The 20,425-nt window shown below is 45.0% G+C and overlaps 1 protein-coding gene across 6 annotated transcripts in view; it reads right to left on the bottom strand.

The window, feature by feature from the left end:
- MIDEAS (mitotic deacetylase associated SANT domain protein) overlaps window positions 1–20,425 on the bottom strand; it is a 143,322-nt gene that overhangs the window by 32,451 nt on the left and 90,446 nt on the right. For 4 of the 6 annotated variants that reach the window (XM_075330262.1, XM_075330261.1, XM_075330265.1 and 1 more), the window contains exons 3-5: window positions 12,122–12,412; window positions 8,567–8,903; window positions 7,771–7,831 (exon numbers count right to left, since the gene is read on the bottom strand). In XM_075330262.1, coding sequence (XP_075186377.1) covers window positions 7,771–7,831; window positions 8,567–8,903; window positions 12,122–12,412 — 689 coding nt within the window. The remainder of the gene's footprint in view (window positions 1–7,770; window positions 7,832–8,566; window positions 8,904–12,121; window positions 12,413–20,425) is intronic. The other 2 variants (XM_075330266.1, XM_075330267.1) reach the window with 1 other exon arrangement.

The following is a 20,425-nucleotide window of genomic DNA, read 5'->3' as shown; positions in this document are numbered from 1 at the left end:
CAACATGAACAACATGTGCACCCGAAAAAAACAAACTTCCTAAGCAAACAGGGCGGGTGCTGGGTCTCCCAATTGGAGCTAGAAGAAAAGGAATTTACGGTAAGTAAACAAAATTCCCTTCTTCTTTGTCGCTCCTAATTGGGAGACCCAGACAATTGGGACGTCCAAAAGCAGTCCCTGGGTGGGTAAAAGAATACCTCGTGATAGGGCCGTCAAACAGCCCTTTCCTACAGGTGAGCCACCGCCGCCTGAAGGACTTGTCTACCTAGGCCGGCATCCGCCGAAGCGTAGGTATGCACCTGATAATGCTTGGTAAAAGTGTGCAGACTCGACCAGGTAGCCGCCTGGCACACCTGCTGAGCCGTAGCCTGGCGCCGTAATGCCCAGGACGCACCCACGGCTCTGGTAGAATGGGCCTTCAGTCCTGATGGAATCGGAAGCCCAGCAGAACGGTAGGTGTGAAGAATTGGTTCCTTGATCCAACGCGCAAGGGTGGATTTGGAAGCTTGCGACCCTTTACGCTGACCAGCGACAAGGACAAAGAGTGCATCCGAGCGGCGCAGAGGCGCCGTGCGGGAAATGTAGATCCTGAGTGCTCTCACCAGATCCAATAAATGCAAACCTTTTTCAAATTGGTGAACTGGATGCGGACACAAAGACGGTAAAGTGATATCTTGATTGAGATGAAAGGAAGATACCACCTTGGGAAGAAATTCTGGAATTGGACGCAGAACTACCTTGTCCTGGTGAAACACCAGGAATGGAGATCTGCATGATAACGCCGCCAGCTCGGACACTCTCCGAAGAGACGTGACCGCCACTAGAAAGGCCACTTTCTGTGAAAGACGAGAAAGGGAAACCTCCTTCATAGGCTCGAAAGGCGGCTTTTGGAGAGCAATTAGAACCTTGTTCAGGTCCCAGGGCTCCAACGGCCGCTTGTAAGGGGGGACGATATGACAAACCCCTTGCAGGAACGTGCGTACCTGAGGAAGTCGCGCAAGGCGTTTCTGAAAAAATACGGATAGCGCGGAGACTTGACCCTTAAGGGAGCCAAGCGACAAACCTTTTTCCAACCCAGACTGCAGGAAGGAAAGAAAAGTAGGCAATGCAAAAGGCCAGGGAGAAACTCCCTGAGCAGAGCACCAAGATAGGAATATCCTCCACGTCCTGTGGTAGATCTTGGCGGAGGATGGCTTCCTAGCCTGTCTCATGGTGGCAACCACTTCATGAGATAAACCTGAGGCCGCTAGGATCCAGGACTCAATGGCCACACAGTCAGGTTCAGGGCCGCAGAATTCAGATGGAAAAACGGGCCTTGAGACAGCAAGTCTGGACGGTCTGGTAGTGCCCACGGATGGCCTACCGTGAGGTGCCACAGATCCGGGTACCACGACCTCCTTGGCCAGTCTGGAGCGACGAGAATGGCGCGGCGGCAGTCGGACCTGATTTTGCGGAGCACTCTGGGCAACAATGCCAGAGGTGGGAACACATACGGTAGCCGGAACTGCGACCAATCTTGAACTAAGGCGTCTGCCGCCAGAGCTCGGTGATCGTGAGACCGTGCCATGAAAACCGGGACCTTGTTGTTGTGCCGTGATGCCATCAGGTCGACGTCCGGCATCCCCCAGCGGCGACAGATCTCCTGAAACACGTCCGGGTGAAGAGACCATTCCCCTGCGTCCATGCCCTGGCGACTGAGAAAGTCTGCTTCCCAGTTTTCTACGCCTGGGATGTGAACTGCGGATATGGTGGATGCCGTGTCTTCCACCCACGTCAGAATCCGCCGGACTTCCTGGAAGGCTTGCCGACTGAGTGTTCCCCCTTGGTGGTTGATGTATGCCACCGCTGTGGAGTTGTCCGACTGAATTCGGATCTGCTTGCCTTCCAGCCACTGTTGGAAGGCTTGTAGGGCAAGATAGACTGCTCTGATCTCCAGAACATTGATCTGAAGGGTGGACTCTTTCCGAGTCCACGTACCTTGAGCCCTGTGGTGGAGAAACACTGCTCCCCACCCTGATAGACTCGCATCTGTCGTGACCACCGCCCAGGATGGGGGTAGGAACGACTTTCCTTTTGACAATGAGGTGGGAAGAAGCCACCACCGGAGAGATTCCTTGGCTGCCTGAGAGAGGGAGACCTCCCTGTCGAGGGACGTCGACTTCCCGTCCCATTGGCGGAGAATGTCCCATTGTAGTGGACGCAGATGAAACTGCGCAAAAGGAACTGCTTCCATTGCTGCTACCATCTTCCCTAGGAAGTGCATGAGGCGCCTCAAGGGGTGCGACTGGCCCTGAAGGAGAGATTGCACCCCTATCTGTAGCGAGCACTGTTTGTCCAGTGGAAGTTTCACTATCGCTGAGAGAGTATGAAACTCCATGCCAAGATATGTTAGTGATTGGGTCGGGGTTAGATTTGACTTTGAAAAGTTGATAATCCACCCGAAACTCTGGAGAGTCTTCAGTGCCACGTTCAGGCTGTGTTGGCATGCCTCTTGAGAGGGTGCCTTGATAAGTAGATCGTCCAAATACGGGATCACGGAGTGACCTTGCGAGTGCAGGACTGCTACTACTGCTGCCATGACCTTGGTGAAGACCCGAGGGGCTGTCGCCAGCCCGAAAGGTAGAGCTACGAACTGCAGGTGTTCGCTTCCTATAACGAAGCGTAGAAAACGCTGATGCTCTGGCGCAATTGGCACGTGGAGATAAGCATCCTTGATGTCTATTGATGCTAGGAAATCTCCTTGAGACATTGAGGTGATAACGGAGCGGAGAGATTCCATCCGGAACCTCCTGGTTTTTACGTGTTTGTTGAGCAGCTTTAGATCCAGGACGGGACGGAACGACCCGTCTTTCTTTGGCACCACAAACAAATTGGAGTAAAAACCGTGACCTTGTTCCTGAAGAGGAACAGAAGTCACCACTCCTTCCGCCTTTAGAGCGGACACCGCTTGTAGCAGAGCATCGGCTCGGTCGGGCGGTGGGGAAGTTCTGAAGAAGCGAGTTGGAGGACGAGAGCTGAACTCTATCCTGTACCCGTGAGACAGAATGTCTCTCACCCAACGGTCTTTGACCTGTGACAGCCAAATGTCGCCAAAGCGGGAGAGCCTGCCACCGACCAAGGATGCGGAGAGAGGAGGCTGAGAGTCATGAGGAAGCCGTCTTGGTAACGGTTCTTCCGGCTGGCTTTTTTGGGCGTGATTGAGTCCGCCAAGAATCTGAGCCCCTCTGATCCTTTTGAGTCCTTTTGGACGAGTAGAATTGGGACCTGCCTGAGCCTCGAAAGGACCGAAAACCAGACTGTCCCCTCCTCTGTTGGGGTTTGTTTTGTCTGGGCTGAGGTAAGGATGAATCCTTACCCTTGGAGTGTTTAATGATTTCATCCAAACGCTCACCAAACAATCGGTCACGAGAAAAAGGCAAACTGGTTAAGCACTTCTTGGAAGAAGAATCTGCCTTCCATTCTCTCAACCACAGGGCTCTGCGTAAAACCACAGAGTTGGCTGACGCCACCGCCGTACGGCTCGTAGAGTCTAGGACAGCATTAATCGCGTAAGACGCGAATGCAGACATTTGAGAGGTCAAGGGTGCCACCTGCGGAGCAGATGTACGTGTGACCGTGTCGACCTGTGTAAGGCCAGCTGAAATAGCTTGGAGTGCCCATACGGCTGCGAATGCTGGCGCCAACGACGCTCCAATCGCTTCATAGATGGATTTTAACCAGAGCTCCATCTGTCTGTCAGTGGCATCTTTAAGTGCCGCCCCATCTTCCACTGCAACTAGAGATCTGGCTGCAAGCCTGGAGATTGGAGGGTCCACCTTGGGACACTGTGTCCAGCCCTTGACCACGTCAGGGGGAAAAGGATAGCGTGTATCTTTAAGCCGTTTGGAAAAACGCTTATCTGGATAAGCGTGGTGTTTCTGGATTGCGTCTCTAAAGTCAGAGTGGTCCAGAAAAGTGCTTAATTTACGCTTGGGATACCTGAAATGGAATTTCTCCTGCTGTGAAGCTGCCTCCTCCGCAAGAGGAGCTGGTGGAGAAATATCTAACATCTTATTGATGGACGCTATAAGATCATTCACTATGGCGTCACCATCTGGGGTATCTAGATTGAGAGCGGCCCCAGCATCAGACTCCTGATCAGTTACATCCGCCTCATCACACAGAGAGTCGTCCCGCTGGGACCCTGACCAGTGTGATGAAGTTGAGGGTCGCTCATAGCGAGCCCGCTTAGGTTGTCTGGGACTGTCGTCCGAGTCAGAGCCGTCACCCTGGGGTGCATGTGACACCCCCGGAGCTAGGAAGTGGTCCAGCTGAGGGGGACAAGGTGGCAATGAATCCACAGTGCCCATGGTCTGAGTTACTGGTCTAGACTGCAATGTTTCAAGAATTTTAGACATAGTCATAGACAATCTGTCAGCAAAAGCTGCAAACTCCGTCCCTGTCACCTGGACAGCATTCACAGGTGGTTCTCCCTGGGTCACCTCTAGCAGCGGCCCCGGCTGAGCAATTGCCACAGGGGCCGAGCACTGCACACAATGGGGGTCAGTGGAACCTGCCGGTAGAGTAGCCCCACATGCGGTACAAGCAGCATATAAAGTCCGTGCCTTGGCACTTTTGCTTTTTGCGGACGACATGCTGTTGTCTCCTTGAGAAATCTAAGGAGGGTATATAGCAGAAAATCACCAGCGACTGTACAGTGCAAAGTATTGCCAGCACAAAATACAAAGTACACTATGGCACAAGTGGGGGAGAGCCCTTGAGGGCTGCTTACCGCCCGCTGAAAAGCGGGTGTGAGGTCGTAGAATCCCTTGTCTGAGTCTCCCCGTCTCCCCTCTGCAGCTCAGCGTGCAGGCAGGAATGGCTGCCGGCGTCCTGTGAAGAGGGGCGGACCGTGGGCGTCACAAACAAAAGTGCGGGAAACTGCGTCCCACTGTGCCTAGTGTGAGGGCTGGAGTATGTAAAACAGACTCCAGCTCTTAGCGCTGCTGGTCTGTACAGCGTCCCGCCCTCCTCCTGACTGGCAGGTCTGGGGGCGGGAACGATACGAACTAGGCCGCAAAAGCCGGGGACTGTAGTAATCTAGCGCGGCCGTCATATATGCACGGCCAGCGCGGAAGTCCCCGGCGCACCACAAATCCCAGCCGCGACGCAGTAAAAACTGACCCCCGCGGCCGGATCGGCCGATCGTACTAAGTCACCTCACTCAGCAGAGCTGTAGTGAGTAACGGCACAAGCGCAGCAACGCTGTTTACCCCGGCGCACTAACACACCCAGCAATGCTGCAGTGTGCGTGCGATAAGCACGGGGACACGGAGTACCTTGATGGAGCAGGGTCCTGTCCCTGAGGAAACTCCGCTCCGTATCCAGCAGATCCTCCAGGGGCTGTGGATGGAGCACGGCCTCAGTGCCCGGAGACCGGTAAAGTCCCACTTCACCCAGAGCCCTAATGGGGATGGGGAAGGAATCAGCATGTGGGCTCCAGCCTCCGTACCCGCAATGGGTACCTCAACCTTAACAAACACCGCCGACAGAAAGTGGGGTGAGAAGGGAGCATGCTGGGGGCCCTCGTATGGGCCCTCTTTTCTTCCATCCGACATAGTCAGCAGCTACTGCTGACTAAACAGTGGAGCTATGCGTGGATGTCTGGCCTCCTTCGCACAAAGCATAAAACTGAGGAGCCCGTGATCCCACGGGGGGGTGTATAGCCAGAAGGGGAGGGGCCTTACACTTTTAAGTGTAGTACTTTGTGTGGCCTCCGGAGGCAGTAGCTATACACCCAATTGTCTGGGTCTCCCAATTAGGAGCGACAAAGAAATAGAATTTTTGCCTGTGCACAAACTTCATGAACTGCTTGAGTAAATTTGAACATTTAGGTGCAAAAAATAAAAAAAAATTAAAAAAAAAAAAGACAGCGAATGCTGCAAACGATAAATCGGCCTTAGTGCCATCATGTGTTTATTTTTGATAGGAATACAAAAACAGCCCAGGAAATTAGGAAATGTAGTTGGAGGTCCTGCCCCCTCCACATACTTGTAGACTGAGCACATATAATACAATTGTAAGATGTCATATACTTGGACCGTGCGCTCTGGAATCCACATGGCCACCACCTGGGACATTTAGACAGTTGTGAAAGAAGCAGACATGTCTACATAGTTTCCACCTGGTTCTAGCGTGTAATTTTTTTTTTGTTACTGCAGCTTAGAAAGTGTCATTATGTCCAAAAGATGAAATGTCTTACTAATCCTAACACCGTACAACTGCGGCTGCAGAATAAGGGCTCAGTGTTATCCATTTTATATATTCCCCTATGAATGGTGTACTATACAGGGTTTTTTTGTGCTTGCACATAACATGTACCATAAGAACCATGAAATTCAGAAATACTTGAAAATCTCCAAAACAGAGAGTGTTCTGGACAAACCTCTTGCATACAATGCTCTGGACCCTATCGGCAATGTGATGAAGGAGGTCTTCAAGAATCATCAGATCACTGTGCAAAGTGATTTATTCTTTTAGATTTCTTCTCTGAAGATATTATCTTGTTATAATTTATGATAAGTACATCTGCGCATTAGAAGAGATTTAGCTCTGGAGCATACACTTCTTCCCTTCTACGATGCGGACCAATCAGAAGTAAGAGGAATCATGCAGGGGAGCAATTAATACGCAATCCTCTCCTCACTGATCTCTGCAGCTACACTGTGTAGAGATACAGCAAGAAGGAGGAGACGTTGGATCCAGCACCAATTCCAAAAATAGGGTAAAAAAAAAAAGAAATTCCTTTTATTAATACATTTTATAATCCATATATGAAGACCGCAGATGGATAGTTCAGGTCATAGGTAGTTTTAACGCGTTTTGGACTTCATAATATAAACAAAAAGAATCCTTTTGTTTTTATTATGAATTCCGAAACGCGTTAAGACTACCTATGACCTGAACTATCCACCTGCGGTCTTCATATATGGATTTTAAAATGTATTAATAAAAAGGAACATTTTTTTTACCCTATTTTTGGAATTGGTGCTGGATCCAACTTCTCGCTGTTCATTATATGGTGGCTTGGACTAACCTGCGGATCTCGTGCACCCCTGGCATCCTGCAGTATTGGGTGACAGGTGAGCTGTTTTTTCTTTGCATACTACTGTGTAGAGATACAGCAGTGCCAAGTTATAGAAACATTCACTTCTTCCCCTGTATGATTCTGACCAAACATTTACTTCTTTCCCTGTATGATTCTGACCAATCATAAGTAGGAGGAATCATGTAGGAGAAAAATTAACACTCCATCCTCTCCTCACCAATCTCCACAGCTACTGAGTAGAGATACAGCAGTGCAGAGTTCTAGATCATTAAAAACACTTTCCAATCTCCTCTCACAGTGTTGCCACACACCGACTGCCAAGACATAAGATCTGGAAGTGTTTGTAATAATATAGAACTCAACTCGGCTGTATATCTACACAGCAGTTGTAGAGACCAGTGAGGAGAGGAGGGGGGGGGGGGGGGGGGGGGTTTTTGGTTCTCCCCCCCCCCCCCCCCGAGTAAGAGTGGTCAACCTCATACAGGGGAAGAAATACACGCCCCCAAAGACAAAATTTGGTAACGCCCAGATACACTAACACAAAAATACAACCTGAACTTTACAAGCCAATATCTCAGCTATGGAATGGAGACGTTAAAAAATAAAATAACTGTTTTACTCCAGTTTTGCAATCACTATACCAGCATATAAATATACACACACACACACAGACACACACTTACGGTTCAAGACTAACAGGCGTTGCTTCTGCTGTCAGTAAAGGTGGCATGTCCTCTCCGCTAGCTGCAAAAATATGTACAAATTTGATTACAAAACCATAAGGGTTCCTATATACAGACCCAAATATAACCAAATATACAACCTAAATGTAATATACTAAAAACTTGGTCTATGAAATTTACACAGCTCCGTCATATTTAGGCGGGCTTTGCACGTTGCGACATCGCAAGCCTATGCTGCGATGTCGCACGCGATAGTCCCCGCCCCCGTCGCAGGTACGATATCTTGTGATAGCTGGCGTAGCGAACATTATCTCTACGCCACATGCACTCACCTGCCCTGCGACCGTCGCTCTGGCCGGCGACCCGCCTCCTTCCTAAGGGGGCGGGTCGTGCGGCGTCATAGCGACGTCACACGGCAGGCAGCCAATAGCGGCTGAGGTGAGCAGGATGTAAACAGCCTGCCCACCTCCTTCCTTCCATAGAGCCGGCGGCGGCAGGTAAGGTGAAGTTCCTCGCTCCTGCGGCGTAACACACAGCGATGTGTGCTGCCGCAGGAACGAGGAACAGCATCGTACCATCGCTGCAGCAAAATTATGGAAAAGTCGGAGCTTGCAACGATGATACGATAACGACGCTTTTGCGCTCGTTTATTGTATCATCTAGAATTTACACACAACGATGTCGAAAGACGCCGGATGTGCGTCACTTTCGATTTGACCCCACCGGCATGGCACGTGTGCAACGTGCAAAGCCGCCCTTAGAAACAGAAACTGGAAATAAAAAATAAATCACTTACTGGATCTCAGCAGGGTCCTCGTGCTGCTTTTTGGGGTAATTGGTGGAGGCATTGAATGTGTGCTTGCAGATATGATGGCATTGAAGTAAAGTCCGGAGCCCTCACGCACAGGGCTGAGGATCGGAGGCGGCGTATAAGGAGGCAACTCAAAGTTTTTGTCGCTGACATGCTCAGGAACTCGCACGGGAGAGCGGAGGTGGCTTTGATAGGGAGTTACATTGGTGTAAACTGGAACAACAAACGTGCCAGACTTGGGAGGGATGAACAATGGTTCAGGCCTCGGGCGCTGCTTGGGCTTCCGGGAAGACGTTTCCGATAATGAAGGAGCCTCATTGCTCTATAGGGCGGTGAAGACAAGGTGTCAGAATATTGAAAATTATTTTCCCTCTACAAGTATTTATAAAAAAACAAAAACGGCCTACCCAATATAATACAGTACATATAAAATACTACACAAACTGGATTCACAAAAGAAAGTGGGTTAAACTATTACAAGACTGAATAGGGTTGAATACTTTTCCAGACACAAAGAATAAGACCTTGGTGCAAATAATATTGTAACAATTACAATATTTCTCAATACTAATAATTCCCAGGGGGGCATTGCAGCCATAAGTCCCCTTAACACTGACAGCCAGACTGGCTTGTCAGGTCTCCGTAAGGAGAATAGTGTTTCCCTGTGGTCCCCACAAAGCTTCTCATAAGCCAGATCAGATACCAACACTTTGCACTGACGAGGGGCAATCACCCCGAAACACTGTCTGCAAATTGAGATTCCGATCTGGCATATATTCTAGGTCCTATGAAAAGGCTTGTTAAAAGGCCACTTTTGACTTTTAGGATCGCTACTTCCAATAGGTGGCGCTAGAGATAGTCTCCTTTCCTGGAGAGACAATTTGAAAAATTTCTCAAAAAAAGGGTCACTGGCCCAGGCACCCAATTCTAAGGCCAATAGTTGGATTGTGCCATGTATGACTTGGTTAAGAGTAAGGTATTATCCACATGGCAATGCCACATGCACAGACCCTCAATGGTGCACAATTATTTCCATATTATGAATCTATAGTATTTACCCCTGGGAATATATTGGAACAAATCATAAGGTTTCAGGTATGAATCAGAGGAAAAAACATTTGCTTATGTATAAAATTTGAGTTAAAAGAAATTACAGTGTGGACCTCTAGCACTATATGGGCCCACAATAAGGATTTGTACAATACTGATATCTAATATGGCAATGAGCATGAGGCTGGCTTCACACATCCCACCTTCACAAACCAAAGACAGACGGACATGCACCAAATCAACAGCCTCGTAAGAGTACAATGGATAAAAAAAAAAAAAAAAAAAAAAGTCTACACACCCCTGTTAAAAAACTGTCAGGTTCTTGTCATGTAAAAAATATATAATATATAAATATATATATATATATATATATATATATATATATATATATATATATATATATATATATATATATATATATATATATATATATATATATATATACATATACACATACATATATACATACATATACATACACACACATATACATACACACACAGTATCAAGCAGAAAAATTTCGCCATTTTTACACCTTTAATGTCACCCATAATATGTACAAATCCAGTGAAGAAGAAAGAACAAAAAAATAAAAAAACTGTTACACCTGAAAGTATTTCAAAGAAATAAAATAATTTGGTTTTATTAATATAAACAACCTTAAATTTATACTTTGCGGTCTTACAAAGGGTAATCCAGCATTCAGTATTTTTGTGTTGGAGTCTAGCCATATGGCACATCTAGAATTGGCCATATTTGCCCACTCTTCCGTGCAGTATCTATCAGATTACGAGGGCATCTCTGGTGTACAGCGTCCTCTTCAGGTCACACACAGATTCTCAATTGGATTCAAGTCTTGGCCATTCCAAAACGTTCATCTTTCATCTTCAGGGGGTTTTTTAGTAGGTGCTTGCAGGTTTTCTTTCGAAATTGACAGATTCAGAACTGCTCATAATAGCATTTACAGTTCCAACTGCTGAAAAACAGCACCAAAGCATAATGCTGCCTCCACCATGCTTCACTGTATGTTATTCTTTTTGGTGATGCACAAATTTTGGCTTTTCACCAAACATGCCTTTGGTAATTATGGCCAAAAAGTTGAAACTTGTCTCATCAGACCATAACCCGTTTCTCACATCCTTTTGCAAACTTGATGTAAGTTTTGAATAAACAAAGAAAAACATCAACCCCCAAGTAAGAAAAATCTTCTGTCTTGCCACACTACTCTACAGGCTAGACAAATGAAGAATACAGGAGATTGTTATCACATGCAGTACACAACCAGTACATGCCAAAAATTCCTGCAGAACCTTGTAAAGGGGTTGTCCAATACTCAGACAACCGATATCAATGTGTTAGGTTTGCCTTTAGTAAAGTAATAACTTCACTCAGTTCTGGTGCCATGCCTGCGGTGTGAGAACTTGCTCTCCTGGGGCTCACGTGATGTTGTTATGTCACGCGATCCCTGTGGCCAAATCATGCCTGGCTTCACTGTCACCTCCTTCAGACTATAATCCAGACAGTCGCTGCTCTCGCACTTCCTCCGGATGTCAATTACATCCATAGGAGAGGAGTGAAGCCAGTGCAGATTTCATGCAATGCCTGCAGCCAAAGTGTTTTTATTTTACTGGGGGCAATCTGATTGAGAAGTGGTGTCCAATTAGTGAACAACCCTAAGATTTAGTGTAGGTCCCTCAGCAGTCTTCCAGACCAATTTGTTTTTTGCCTTTTCAGCAATTTTTGAGGAACGTCCAGTAATGTCACAGTAGTGCCAAACTGAAAAATTACTTCTTGACGGCGGTCTTCACACTGCACCATGGTATATGTAATGAATTGCACATTTTTTACATCCTCCTTCTCCGTTAACTCAACTGAGATCTTTTTGCTATGTTGTAATCTGTTTATAGGCTGTTTATGGCTTTTTTGCCATAGATTGCAACTAAATCCTGTAAAAAGAAAAAAAAAATTCTTTACATGGGGTTAATCAGAATTTATGTAAATGATGGCAGCCGTGTACTGACTACTATATAACATGAGTGTAAATGTGATTGGCTAATTCTCAACATAATCAAATCAAAAATTATAAGAGGGGGGGTTCACACTTATGCAACTACATTAATATAGTTTTGTTATTTTCCGACAAAAAATGATTTCAGTTTCTCAAATTTGTACAGAGGTGGAAAAAAAAAAAGTTCTAAAATATTCTTTGTAGGATTAGTTTTTTTTTTAAAAACTTGACAAAAACCTGGCAGTTTAACAGGGGTTTATAGACGATTTGTATCCGCTGTATATGGAGCTGTAGAGTTTCTCGCCTTAGTGTATAGTAACTGGATAACACAAGGACCCTGTCTGACAACAGCTACATAACAGCCATGAAAAAAAAAAAAAAAAAAATGAAAAAGTTAAATAATAATGATTAATAATAATAATAATAATAATAATAATAATAATAATAATAATAATAATATTATAAAGCACACAAACAGATACCTCTGGGCCTACCTGTACTGCAGGTTCTGGAACACCGGTGTGACCAACCCTGTGCCGCGTCACTATAACAGTTGGCATTGATGCAAATGGCAGACTTTCAGCTAGTACTGCCCTTTGAGTCCTTTCATCATCTCTCTTCTCTCGTCCCGTATCCATTTTTACAGGTACCGATACCGGCATAACCAGGGGTCTCAGCTCTCCCTCTCCTCGAGGCTTCTTAGGAGATGATGCGCGAGTAATTTCAGCATTGCCTTTCAAAGTCTCATTCTTCTCTTTTAAAACCTCATTATCCTGAAATATCAAAAAGAATATCAAGTCGTCTTCAAGCTTTCATTCCATAGCAACTGTAAAATATGTTCCTTACGTATCAGACGTTGCTCTACGGTTATTACCGGTCAACTGAAAAGAGTCGGAAACACCAAATCTTTAAAAAGGAATCATGGCATTGACATTGTGGTGCTCAGCAGCCGCCAAAAATCACACCCATGTGGTTGGCACTAGATCAGGATCATCACTGCCAAAAGTCAGCCTATCCTCGGTGCACTTGCAGCGCCATTCATAATCAAGAAACCAGTCAAAAGCTTTATGATCAAACTGACAGAGCTCATAGTCTTGACATTGCGGTGCTGAGCAGCCGCCAATCACACCCATGTGGTTGGCACTATATCAGGATCAACACTTCATCAGTGCACCTGCCAAAAGTCATCCCATCCTCGGTGCACTTGTAGATCCATTTATCAAGAAACTAGTCAGGAGCTTTACGATCAAACTGACAACAGAGCTTATGGCATGGACATTGTGGTGCTGAGCAGCCACCAATCACACCCATGTGATTGGCACTAGATTAGGATCAACGCTGAATCAGTGCACCTCCCAAATGTCTGCTCATCCTTGGTGCACTTGCAGCGCCATTTATATCAACAAACCAGTCAGGAGCTTTATGATCAAACGGACAACAAAGCTCAAGCCATTGACCTTGTAGTGTTGAGCAGTCGCCAAATCAACACTGCCAAAAGTCAGGCCATTCTTGGTGCACTTGCAGTGCCATTTATCAAGAAATCAGTCAGGAGATTTACGATCAAACTGACAACAGAGCTCATGGCGTAGACATTCTGGTGTTGAGCAGCCACCAATCACACTCATGTGGTTGGCACTATATCAGGATTAACACTGAATCAGTGCACCTGCCAAATGTCGGCCCATTCTCAGTGCACTTGCAGCACCATTTATATCAAGATTAAAAGTGGATTTTGCCAACAAAAGAAAATCTAAATTTGTCATCTGGAAGGTATGCGTGAAATTCTTTAAAAGATGGTCATAGATATAAAAATGGTTTGATGGTGAACTAATGAATAAGTGATTGTTATACAGTCACAACCTGGCTATACATTGTCAATTACACTGTAACAAAAACACATTTTTGGGGGGGATTTTTCTTTTTATCAAACTATTGAATAATAATAATAATAATAATAATAATAATAATAATAATAATAATAATAAACGAAAATCACCACTGAAGACTTGAAAGTAAGTATCTTAGTAAATCCCTGAACTCCACTATAAAATAAAAACCTTTATTCTTATTATTAGCCTCATGTGATTGAGGATTTATATTATGTTTTAATACAATGTAACTAAACATTAAAAAAAAAAAAACACAATTCGGGACTAAGCTGTTGGGGCTCTGCCAGCACGCTGTCTGCACGATTTATCAGCAGGTGGGGTATTCCCTGTTCTCCACTACATCCCATGATTACTTGATATTTCTGAAGACTAGTTGTCATGATCATTCCGTTTTTAAGACATCATGAACATTGATTACATTATATCCAAATATAAGATGCCCTCTCTACATGAGAATCTATATCAAATTTTGCATTTCTTAAAAGATAAGTCTCAGCCTAGTTTCACACTTGCGTTGTTTTCCTTCAGTCATAATCCGCAGTTTTGAAAAACAGCAGAATCAGTTAACGGATTCCGCTGATTCCCTTAGACTTGAATGGAAGACGGGTTGCGAGTCATGGATCTGCGTTGCTTCCGCTGGTCAACGCTGCGTTGCTTCCGCCAGGCGGAAGGAACGCAGCATGTAACGTTTTTTTGAGCAGCGGAATCCTTAGGATTCTCTCTGGCTCCCTGCACACGTAACCAGGGAACACATGGGGTTACTAAGCAAAGCGCTTTGCTTAGTAACCTGATATTTACCCTGGCTACGGGTGCAAGGAGCCAGCACTAAGCGGTGTACGCTGGTAACCAATGTAAATATCGGGTAACCAAACAAAGTGCTTTGCTTAGTTACCCAATATTTACCCCGGCTATGTGTGCAGGGATCCCGACACTTCCCCGCTCGGCTCCGCCCTTCCCGCACTCCACTCCGCATGTCCCCAGCCATGCAGTCCCCGCGGCACTAAAGTCCTCAGCGTAATGGCCCCGCTCGGCTCCACCCACCCCGCACTCCGACCCCCGCTCACATTCCCGGCGGCCGAACGATCAACTTATCACCTGGCGGCCGGCTACTGTGAGCGATCAGCTGATCATTCACAATAGTCTGCCGCCGGTAAAAATGTATAATGTATAATGTATTTATTTATTTTGTATATATATATATATATATATATATATATATATATATATATATATATATATATATATATGCAACGGATCGTACAAAACAACGCGGAATGCTTTTTTTGAGATTATATATAATATACACATTATATATATATATAATATATATATATATATATATATATATATATATATATATATATATATATATATATATATATATATATATATATATATATATATATATATATATATATATATATATATATATATATATATATATATATATATATATATATATATATATATATATAAAAAAGCATTCCGTTTTGTACGATCCGTTGCATCCGTTGTGCCATTATATGCAACACATCCGTTGCATCCGTCACACAACACAATGCAACGGATGCCGTTCAACCCAAGTGTGAAACTAGCCTTAAGTGAAAGTACTTAATGTGCCCAGTGCCTGCAAATTACACCCCGCTGCCAGGAGGAAGTGAACTTTAATCCTCCAGGCAGCATTCGGTTCAGGCACTGCTTTGTATGTGGAGAGCGGCATCTGAAACTGCCCCCAGCACTGACTGACAGCAGGTTTTAATGCTGAACGGCTGTCAGTCAGTGCAGGGAGCGCAGTTACAGTCGTCACTCTTCATACACAGAGCGGTGACTGAACCTGCACATGTCCCTCGTGACTGAGACCGGAGCACTGCTGGTAGGAATAAAGTTAATTTCCTCCAGGTAGCGGAGTTTAAATGTGCAGGCACCGGGCAGGTTCAGATTGCTATTTACAGCATTTTTTCCATGTGTCAGGTTCCCTTTAAACCTAAGCCCCCGGTAATATACTCACCCTCTGCTGTCTTCATCTTCTATCGCTGGTGCTCCTGTCGGTCTCAGGAGATTTGTGACCTGCCGGCAGCTCCAGTGTTTCATAAAGCGCCGGAGGTCACAGGTTAATTCAAGTCTATGAGAGCCTGGTTCTTCTTTATGCTAAAAAGGTAGCTCTTAATGACATTGGCTGTATGTTTGGGGCAGTTTTCCTGTTGCAGAATAAATTTGGACCCAATCAGATGCCCCCTGAATGTTGAATAAATATCTATTTCTCAGCACTGAGGACACCAAAAAATAGGTGGAAGAAAGACACAGTGGTCAGCCATGGGAAAAAACCCAAAAACTTAGTGCAGCAGATGACAGGCATATCGCGCTTACTTCGCTTTTCGAAAAGGGAAGCTGTTCAGCAGTGCGATCAGCCCAGAATTGTCTGCAACCGGTGAAATCCAGCTACACCCATCTCCTGTACAGAGACGTCTGGCCAGAAGTGGTCTTCATGGAAGATTGCAGCCAAAAAACCCACACTGTCCATATGGAAACAGGGCCAGGCAACCATGTAAAGAAACATAGGAATATGGGTGCAGAAAAATGGTAGCAAGAGCTCCGGACTGATGTGTCAAAATGTGAAATATTTGGCTACCACAGAAGGCAGTTTGTTTCCCAAAGGACTGGAGACCAGTGCAATAATGTGCGTCTGCAGGAAGAGTGCAGAACGATGGCGGGTCCTTGTAAGGCCGGGGCCACACGGGGCACTAGTGCGATGCTTGCATGACACTCTGCTCACGCAGGCAGTACAGCAGAGCAGAGTGTCATGTTAGTGTCCCTGCGACTGAGCTTCGACTGTGCGAGCGGACCTCGGCTGCAGGCCAGCACTGAGGAGGGGAGGGAGGGATTTCTTTCCCGCTCTCCTTCGTAGCCGGCTATTGTGATTCTTGCTCTACGCTCGCGGTACACCGGTGTACCGCAAGTGCAGTGCGATTTTTCTCTCGCCCCATTCACTTGAATGGGTGCGAGAGAGAGAGTCTCGTATTGCACCCGCAGTATGCTGCAATTGTTTTCTGGGTCCGATTAGGGCTTCGAAAATAAAATCGCTCAGGTCTGCTGAGATAGGCCAATATTTGTCCGAGTGGAATGCGAGGTTTTATCGTACGCCACTCGCACCGCTTTTCTCGCCATGTGGCTTAGGCCTAAGTGGGCAGCAGCATTTCATCAAATGGAGTTGGGGGCCGCGGTCAGGAACAATATTGTCCTCAATGCGGAGAAATCCAGGCAGATACTTATCTGTCAATCAATATCAGGGAGGAGACTGACTGCACATTTATCCTGCAGCTGAACAACGACCCCAAACATCTAGCCAATGTCACTAAAAGCCATCTACAGCGTACAGAAGAGCAAGGAGTTCTGGAGGTGATGATCCGGCCCCCGCAGAGCCCTGATCTCACATTATCCCGTCTGTCTGAGATTACATGGAGACACAGAAGGATCCGCACAAGCCTCATACACTAATGATCTGGGGTCAGTTTTCCAAGATGTTTGGAACAACCTCCCTGCTAAGTTCCTTCATAATAATGATCAAGTGTAGCTGGAGGATTTAATCCAGTTTTGAAACCAAAGGGCGGTCACCAAATCTTGATGTGATTTAGGATTCTTTTTTGTTAATTCACTTTATTTTTATCAATGAAATTACAAAGTATTATCACTTCTATTTTTTTTAAACACATTCTTACTTTTCACCAGTTTACCCATACCTGCCTTAAACTATTGCATAGTGCAATATACAAGTACATCTCAATAAATTAGAATATCACAAAGTTAATTTCAGTAATTCAATACAAAAAGGGAAACAAATTATATAGTCATTACACACAGAGTAATCTATTCCTATATATTATAGAGTCATTACATACAAAGATATATTCCTATATATTATATAGAGTCATTACACACAGAGGGATCTATTTCAAGTCTTTAATTCTGTTAATGTTGATGATTATGGCTTACAGACAATGAAAACCCAAAAGTCATTATCTCAGAAAATTAGAATTACCACAAAAAACACCTGCAAAGGCTTCCTAAGCGTTTAAAATGGTCCAATGGTCCCTTAGTCTGGTTCTATGGGCTACACAATCATGGGAAAGATTGCTGAATTGACAGATGTCCACAAGGAGGGTAAGCCACATAAGGTCATTGCTAAAGAAGCTGGCTGTTCACAGAATGCTCTATCAAAGCATATCAATGGAAAGTTGAGTGGAAGGAAAAAGTGTGGTAGAAAAAGGTGCACAAGCAGCCGGGATAACCACAGCCTTGATAGGATTGTTAAGAAAAGGCCATTCAAAAATTTGGGCGAGATTCACAAGGAGTGGACGCTGCTGGAGTCAGTGCTTCAAGAGCCGCCAGACACAGACGTATCCAGGACATGGACTGCAAGTGTCGCATTCCTTCTGTCAAGCCACTCATGACCAATAGACAACGCCAGAAGCATCTTACCTGGGCCAGGGAGAAAAAGAACGGGCCTGTTGCTCAGTGGTCCAAGGCGTTTTCAGATGAAAGTAACTTTTGCATTTCATTTGGAAATCAAGGTCCCAGAGTCTGGAGGAAGAGTGGAGGCCACAATCCAAGCTGCTCGAGGTCTAGTGTGAAGTGTCCACAATCAGTGATGGTTTGGGGAGCCATGTCATCTGCTGGTGTAGCTCCTCTGTGTTTTAGGAAGTCCAAAGTCAGCACAACAGTCTACCGATGGAAATGTTATTTTCCAGCAGGACTTGGCACCTGTCCACACTGCTAAAAGTACCAATACCTGGTGTAATAACCACAGTATAACTCTGCTTGATTGGCCAGAAAACTCACCTGACCTAAACCCCATAGATAATCTATTAGACACCAGAGCCAACAATGCGGACGAGCTGAAGGCTGCTATCAAAGCAACCTGGGCTTCCATAACACCTCAGCAGTGCCACAGGCTGATCACCTCCATGCCACATTGCCACATTAATGCAGTATTTCATGCAAAAGGAGCCTGACCAAGTATTGAGGCATTTACTGTACAGACCTTTCAGTAGGCGCCAACATTTGAGTGTAAAATCATTTTTTTCAGTTGGTCTTTTATAATATTCTAATTTTCTGAGATAATGACTTTTGGGTTTTCGTTGGCTGTAAGCCATAATCATCAACATTAACAGAAATAAACACGTGAAATAGATCCTTCTGTGTGTAATGACCCTATATAATATATAGGAATAGATCCCTCTGTGTGTAATGACTATATAATATATAGGAATAGATCCCTCTGTGTGTAATGACCCTATATAATATATAGGAATAGATCCCTCTGTGTGTAATGACCCTATATAATATATAGGAACAAATCCCTCTGTGTGTAATGACCCTATATAATCTATAGGAATAGATCCCTCTGTGTGTAATGACCCTATATAATATATACGAATAGATCCCTCTGTGTGTAATGACCCTATATAATATATAGGAATAGATCCCTCTGTGTGTAATGACCCTATATAATCTATAGGAATAGATCCCTCTGTGTGTAATGACTCTATATAATATATAGAAATAGATCCCTCTGTGTGTAATGACTCTATATAATATATAGGAATAGATCCCTCTGTGTGTAATGACTATATAATATATGCGTTTCCTTTTTGTATTGAACTAGTGAAATAAGTTAGTCTTTTGATGATATTCTAATTTATTGAGATGCACTTGTATAATGTCCATATGGGAATTTCTATTAAAAAAAAGAAAAAAAAAAAAAAGGATCAATATCAAGCTTTCCATATTCCTTTTAGTATGGTATTCATATAAAAATATGGAACCCCTTTCTTTAGATGAATGCCCCTTTAGAGGGTTTTTCCAGGACTTTGATACTGTTGGCCTATCTTCAATATCGGATGAGCGGTGGCTCGGATCCCAGCACCACACACCGATGAGCTAATTCAAGAGGCCGCAAAGCTGCAGTGAGATCATCAGTATCAAAGTCTGAGAATATCCCTTTACATGAGGTATATCTTATCAAATATTCCTAATAAAGTCAAAATCTTCCTACAAATGAATGGGCAAGATCTCTCCATGACCACAGTCTGTACAAGATCACTATATGAGAGAAGTTCTTCTCTCTGGAAAGGCGCCAGAATCATGTGAGAGCGCATCCTTCGCATCCCTTTCACGTGTTTCGCGCTACCCTGAAGCTTCATTACTGCCCCTATTTATAGCCATCCTCACATTCTAAGACAGCGAGCAATGTAGTGACAGCAATGCTCAGGATCACCAGCTACGGGGAGATATTTTTGGAAGCTGTCAGTACGGTTACAGTGACCATGAGAACAGAGCCTGCCATTCCACCGGGGATCCCAAGAACAGAAACAAGGGCAGACATTTACTGCGGATTTCTAACATCTAAAAAAGTGTGAAATTCTCCCTTGTGCCCGATTCATGAAGGCAAGGACTTTAAAAGGAATCTTAAGCCTAGGTCACACGTATCGACGCAGCAGCGATCACGACGACGATCTGATCTTATCAGGATCGCTGCTGCTTTGTTACATGGTCGCTGGTGAGCTGTCAAACAGGCAGATCTCACCAGCGACCAGCCCCCGCGTGGAAGCGATGCTGCGCTTGGTAACTAAGGTAAATATCGGGTAACCAAGCAAAGTGCTTCGCTTGGTTACCCGATATTTACCTTGGTTACCAGCACACACCGCTTAGCGCTGGCTCCCTGCACGTACACATCGAGTTAATAAGCAAATCGCTTTGCTTATAGTTACCCGATGTGTACCTTGGCTACGTGTGCAGGGAGCAGGCAGCCGGCTTCAAGAAGCTGCGGACGCTGGTAACGAAGGTAAAGATCGGGTAACCAAGCCTATGCTTCGTTAACCAATATTTACCGTGGTTACC

The sequence above is a fragment of the Anomaloglossus baeobatrachus genome, chromosome 12 (assembly GCF_048569485.1).
Source record: "Anomaloglossus baeobatrachus isolate aAnoBae1 chromosome 12, aAnoBae1.hap1, whole genome shotgun sequence".
Taxonomy (NCBI): Eukaryota; Metazoa; Chordata; class Amphibia; order Anura; family Aromobatidae; genus Anomaloglossus; species Anomaloglossus baeobatrachus.
This window is presented reverse-complemented; position numbering and strand designations above follow the sequence as displayed.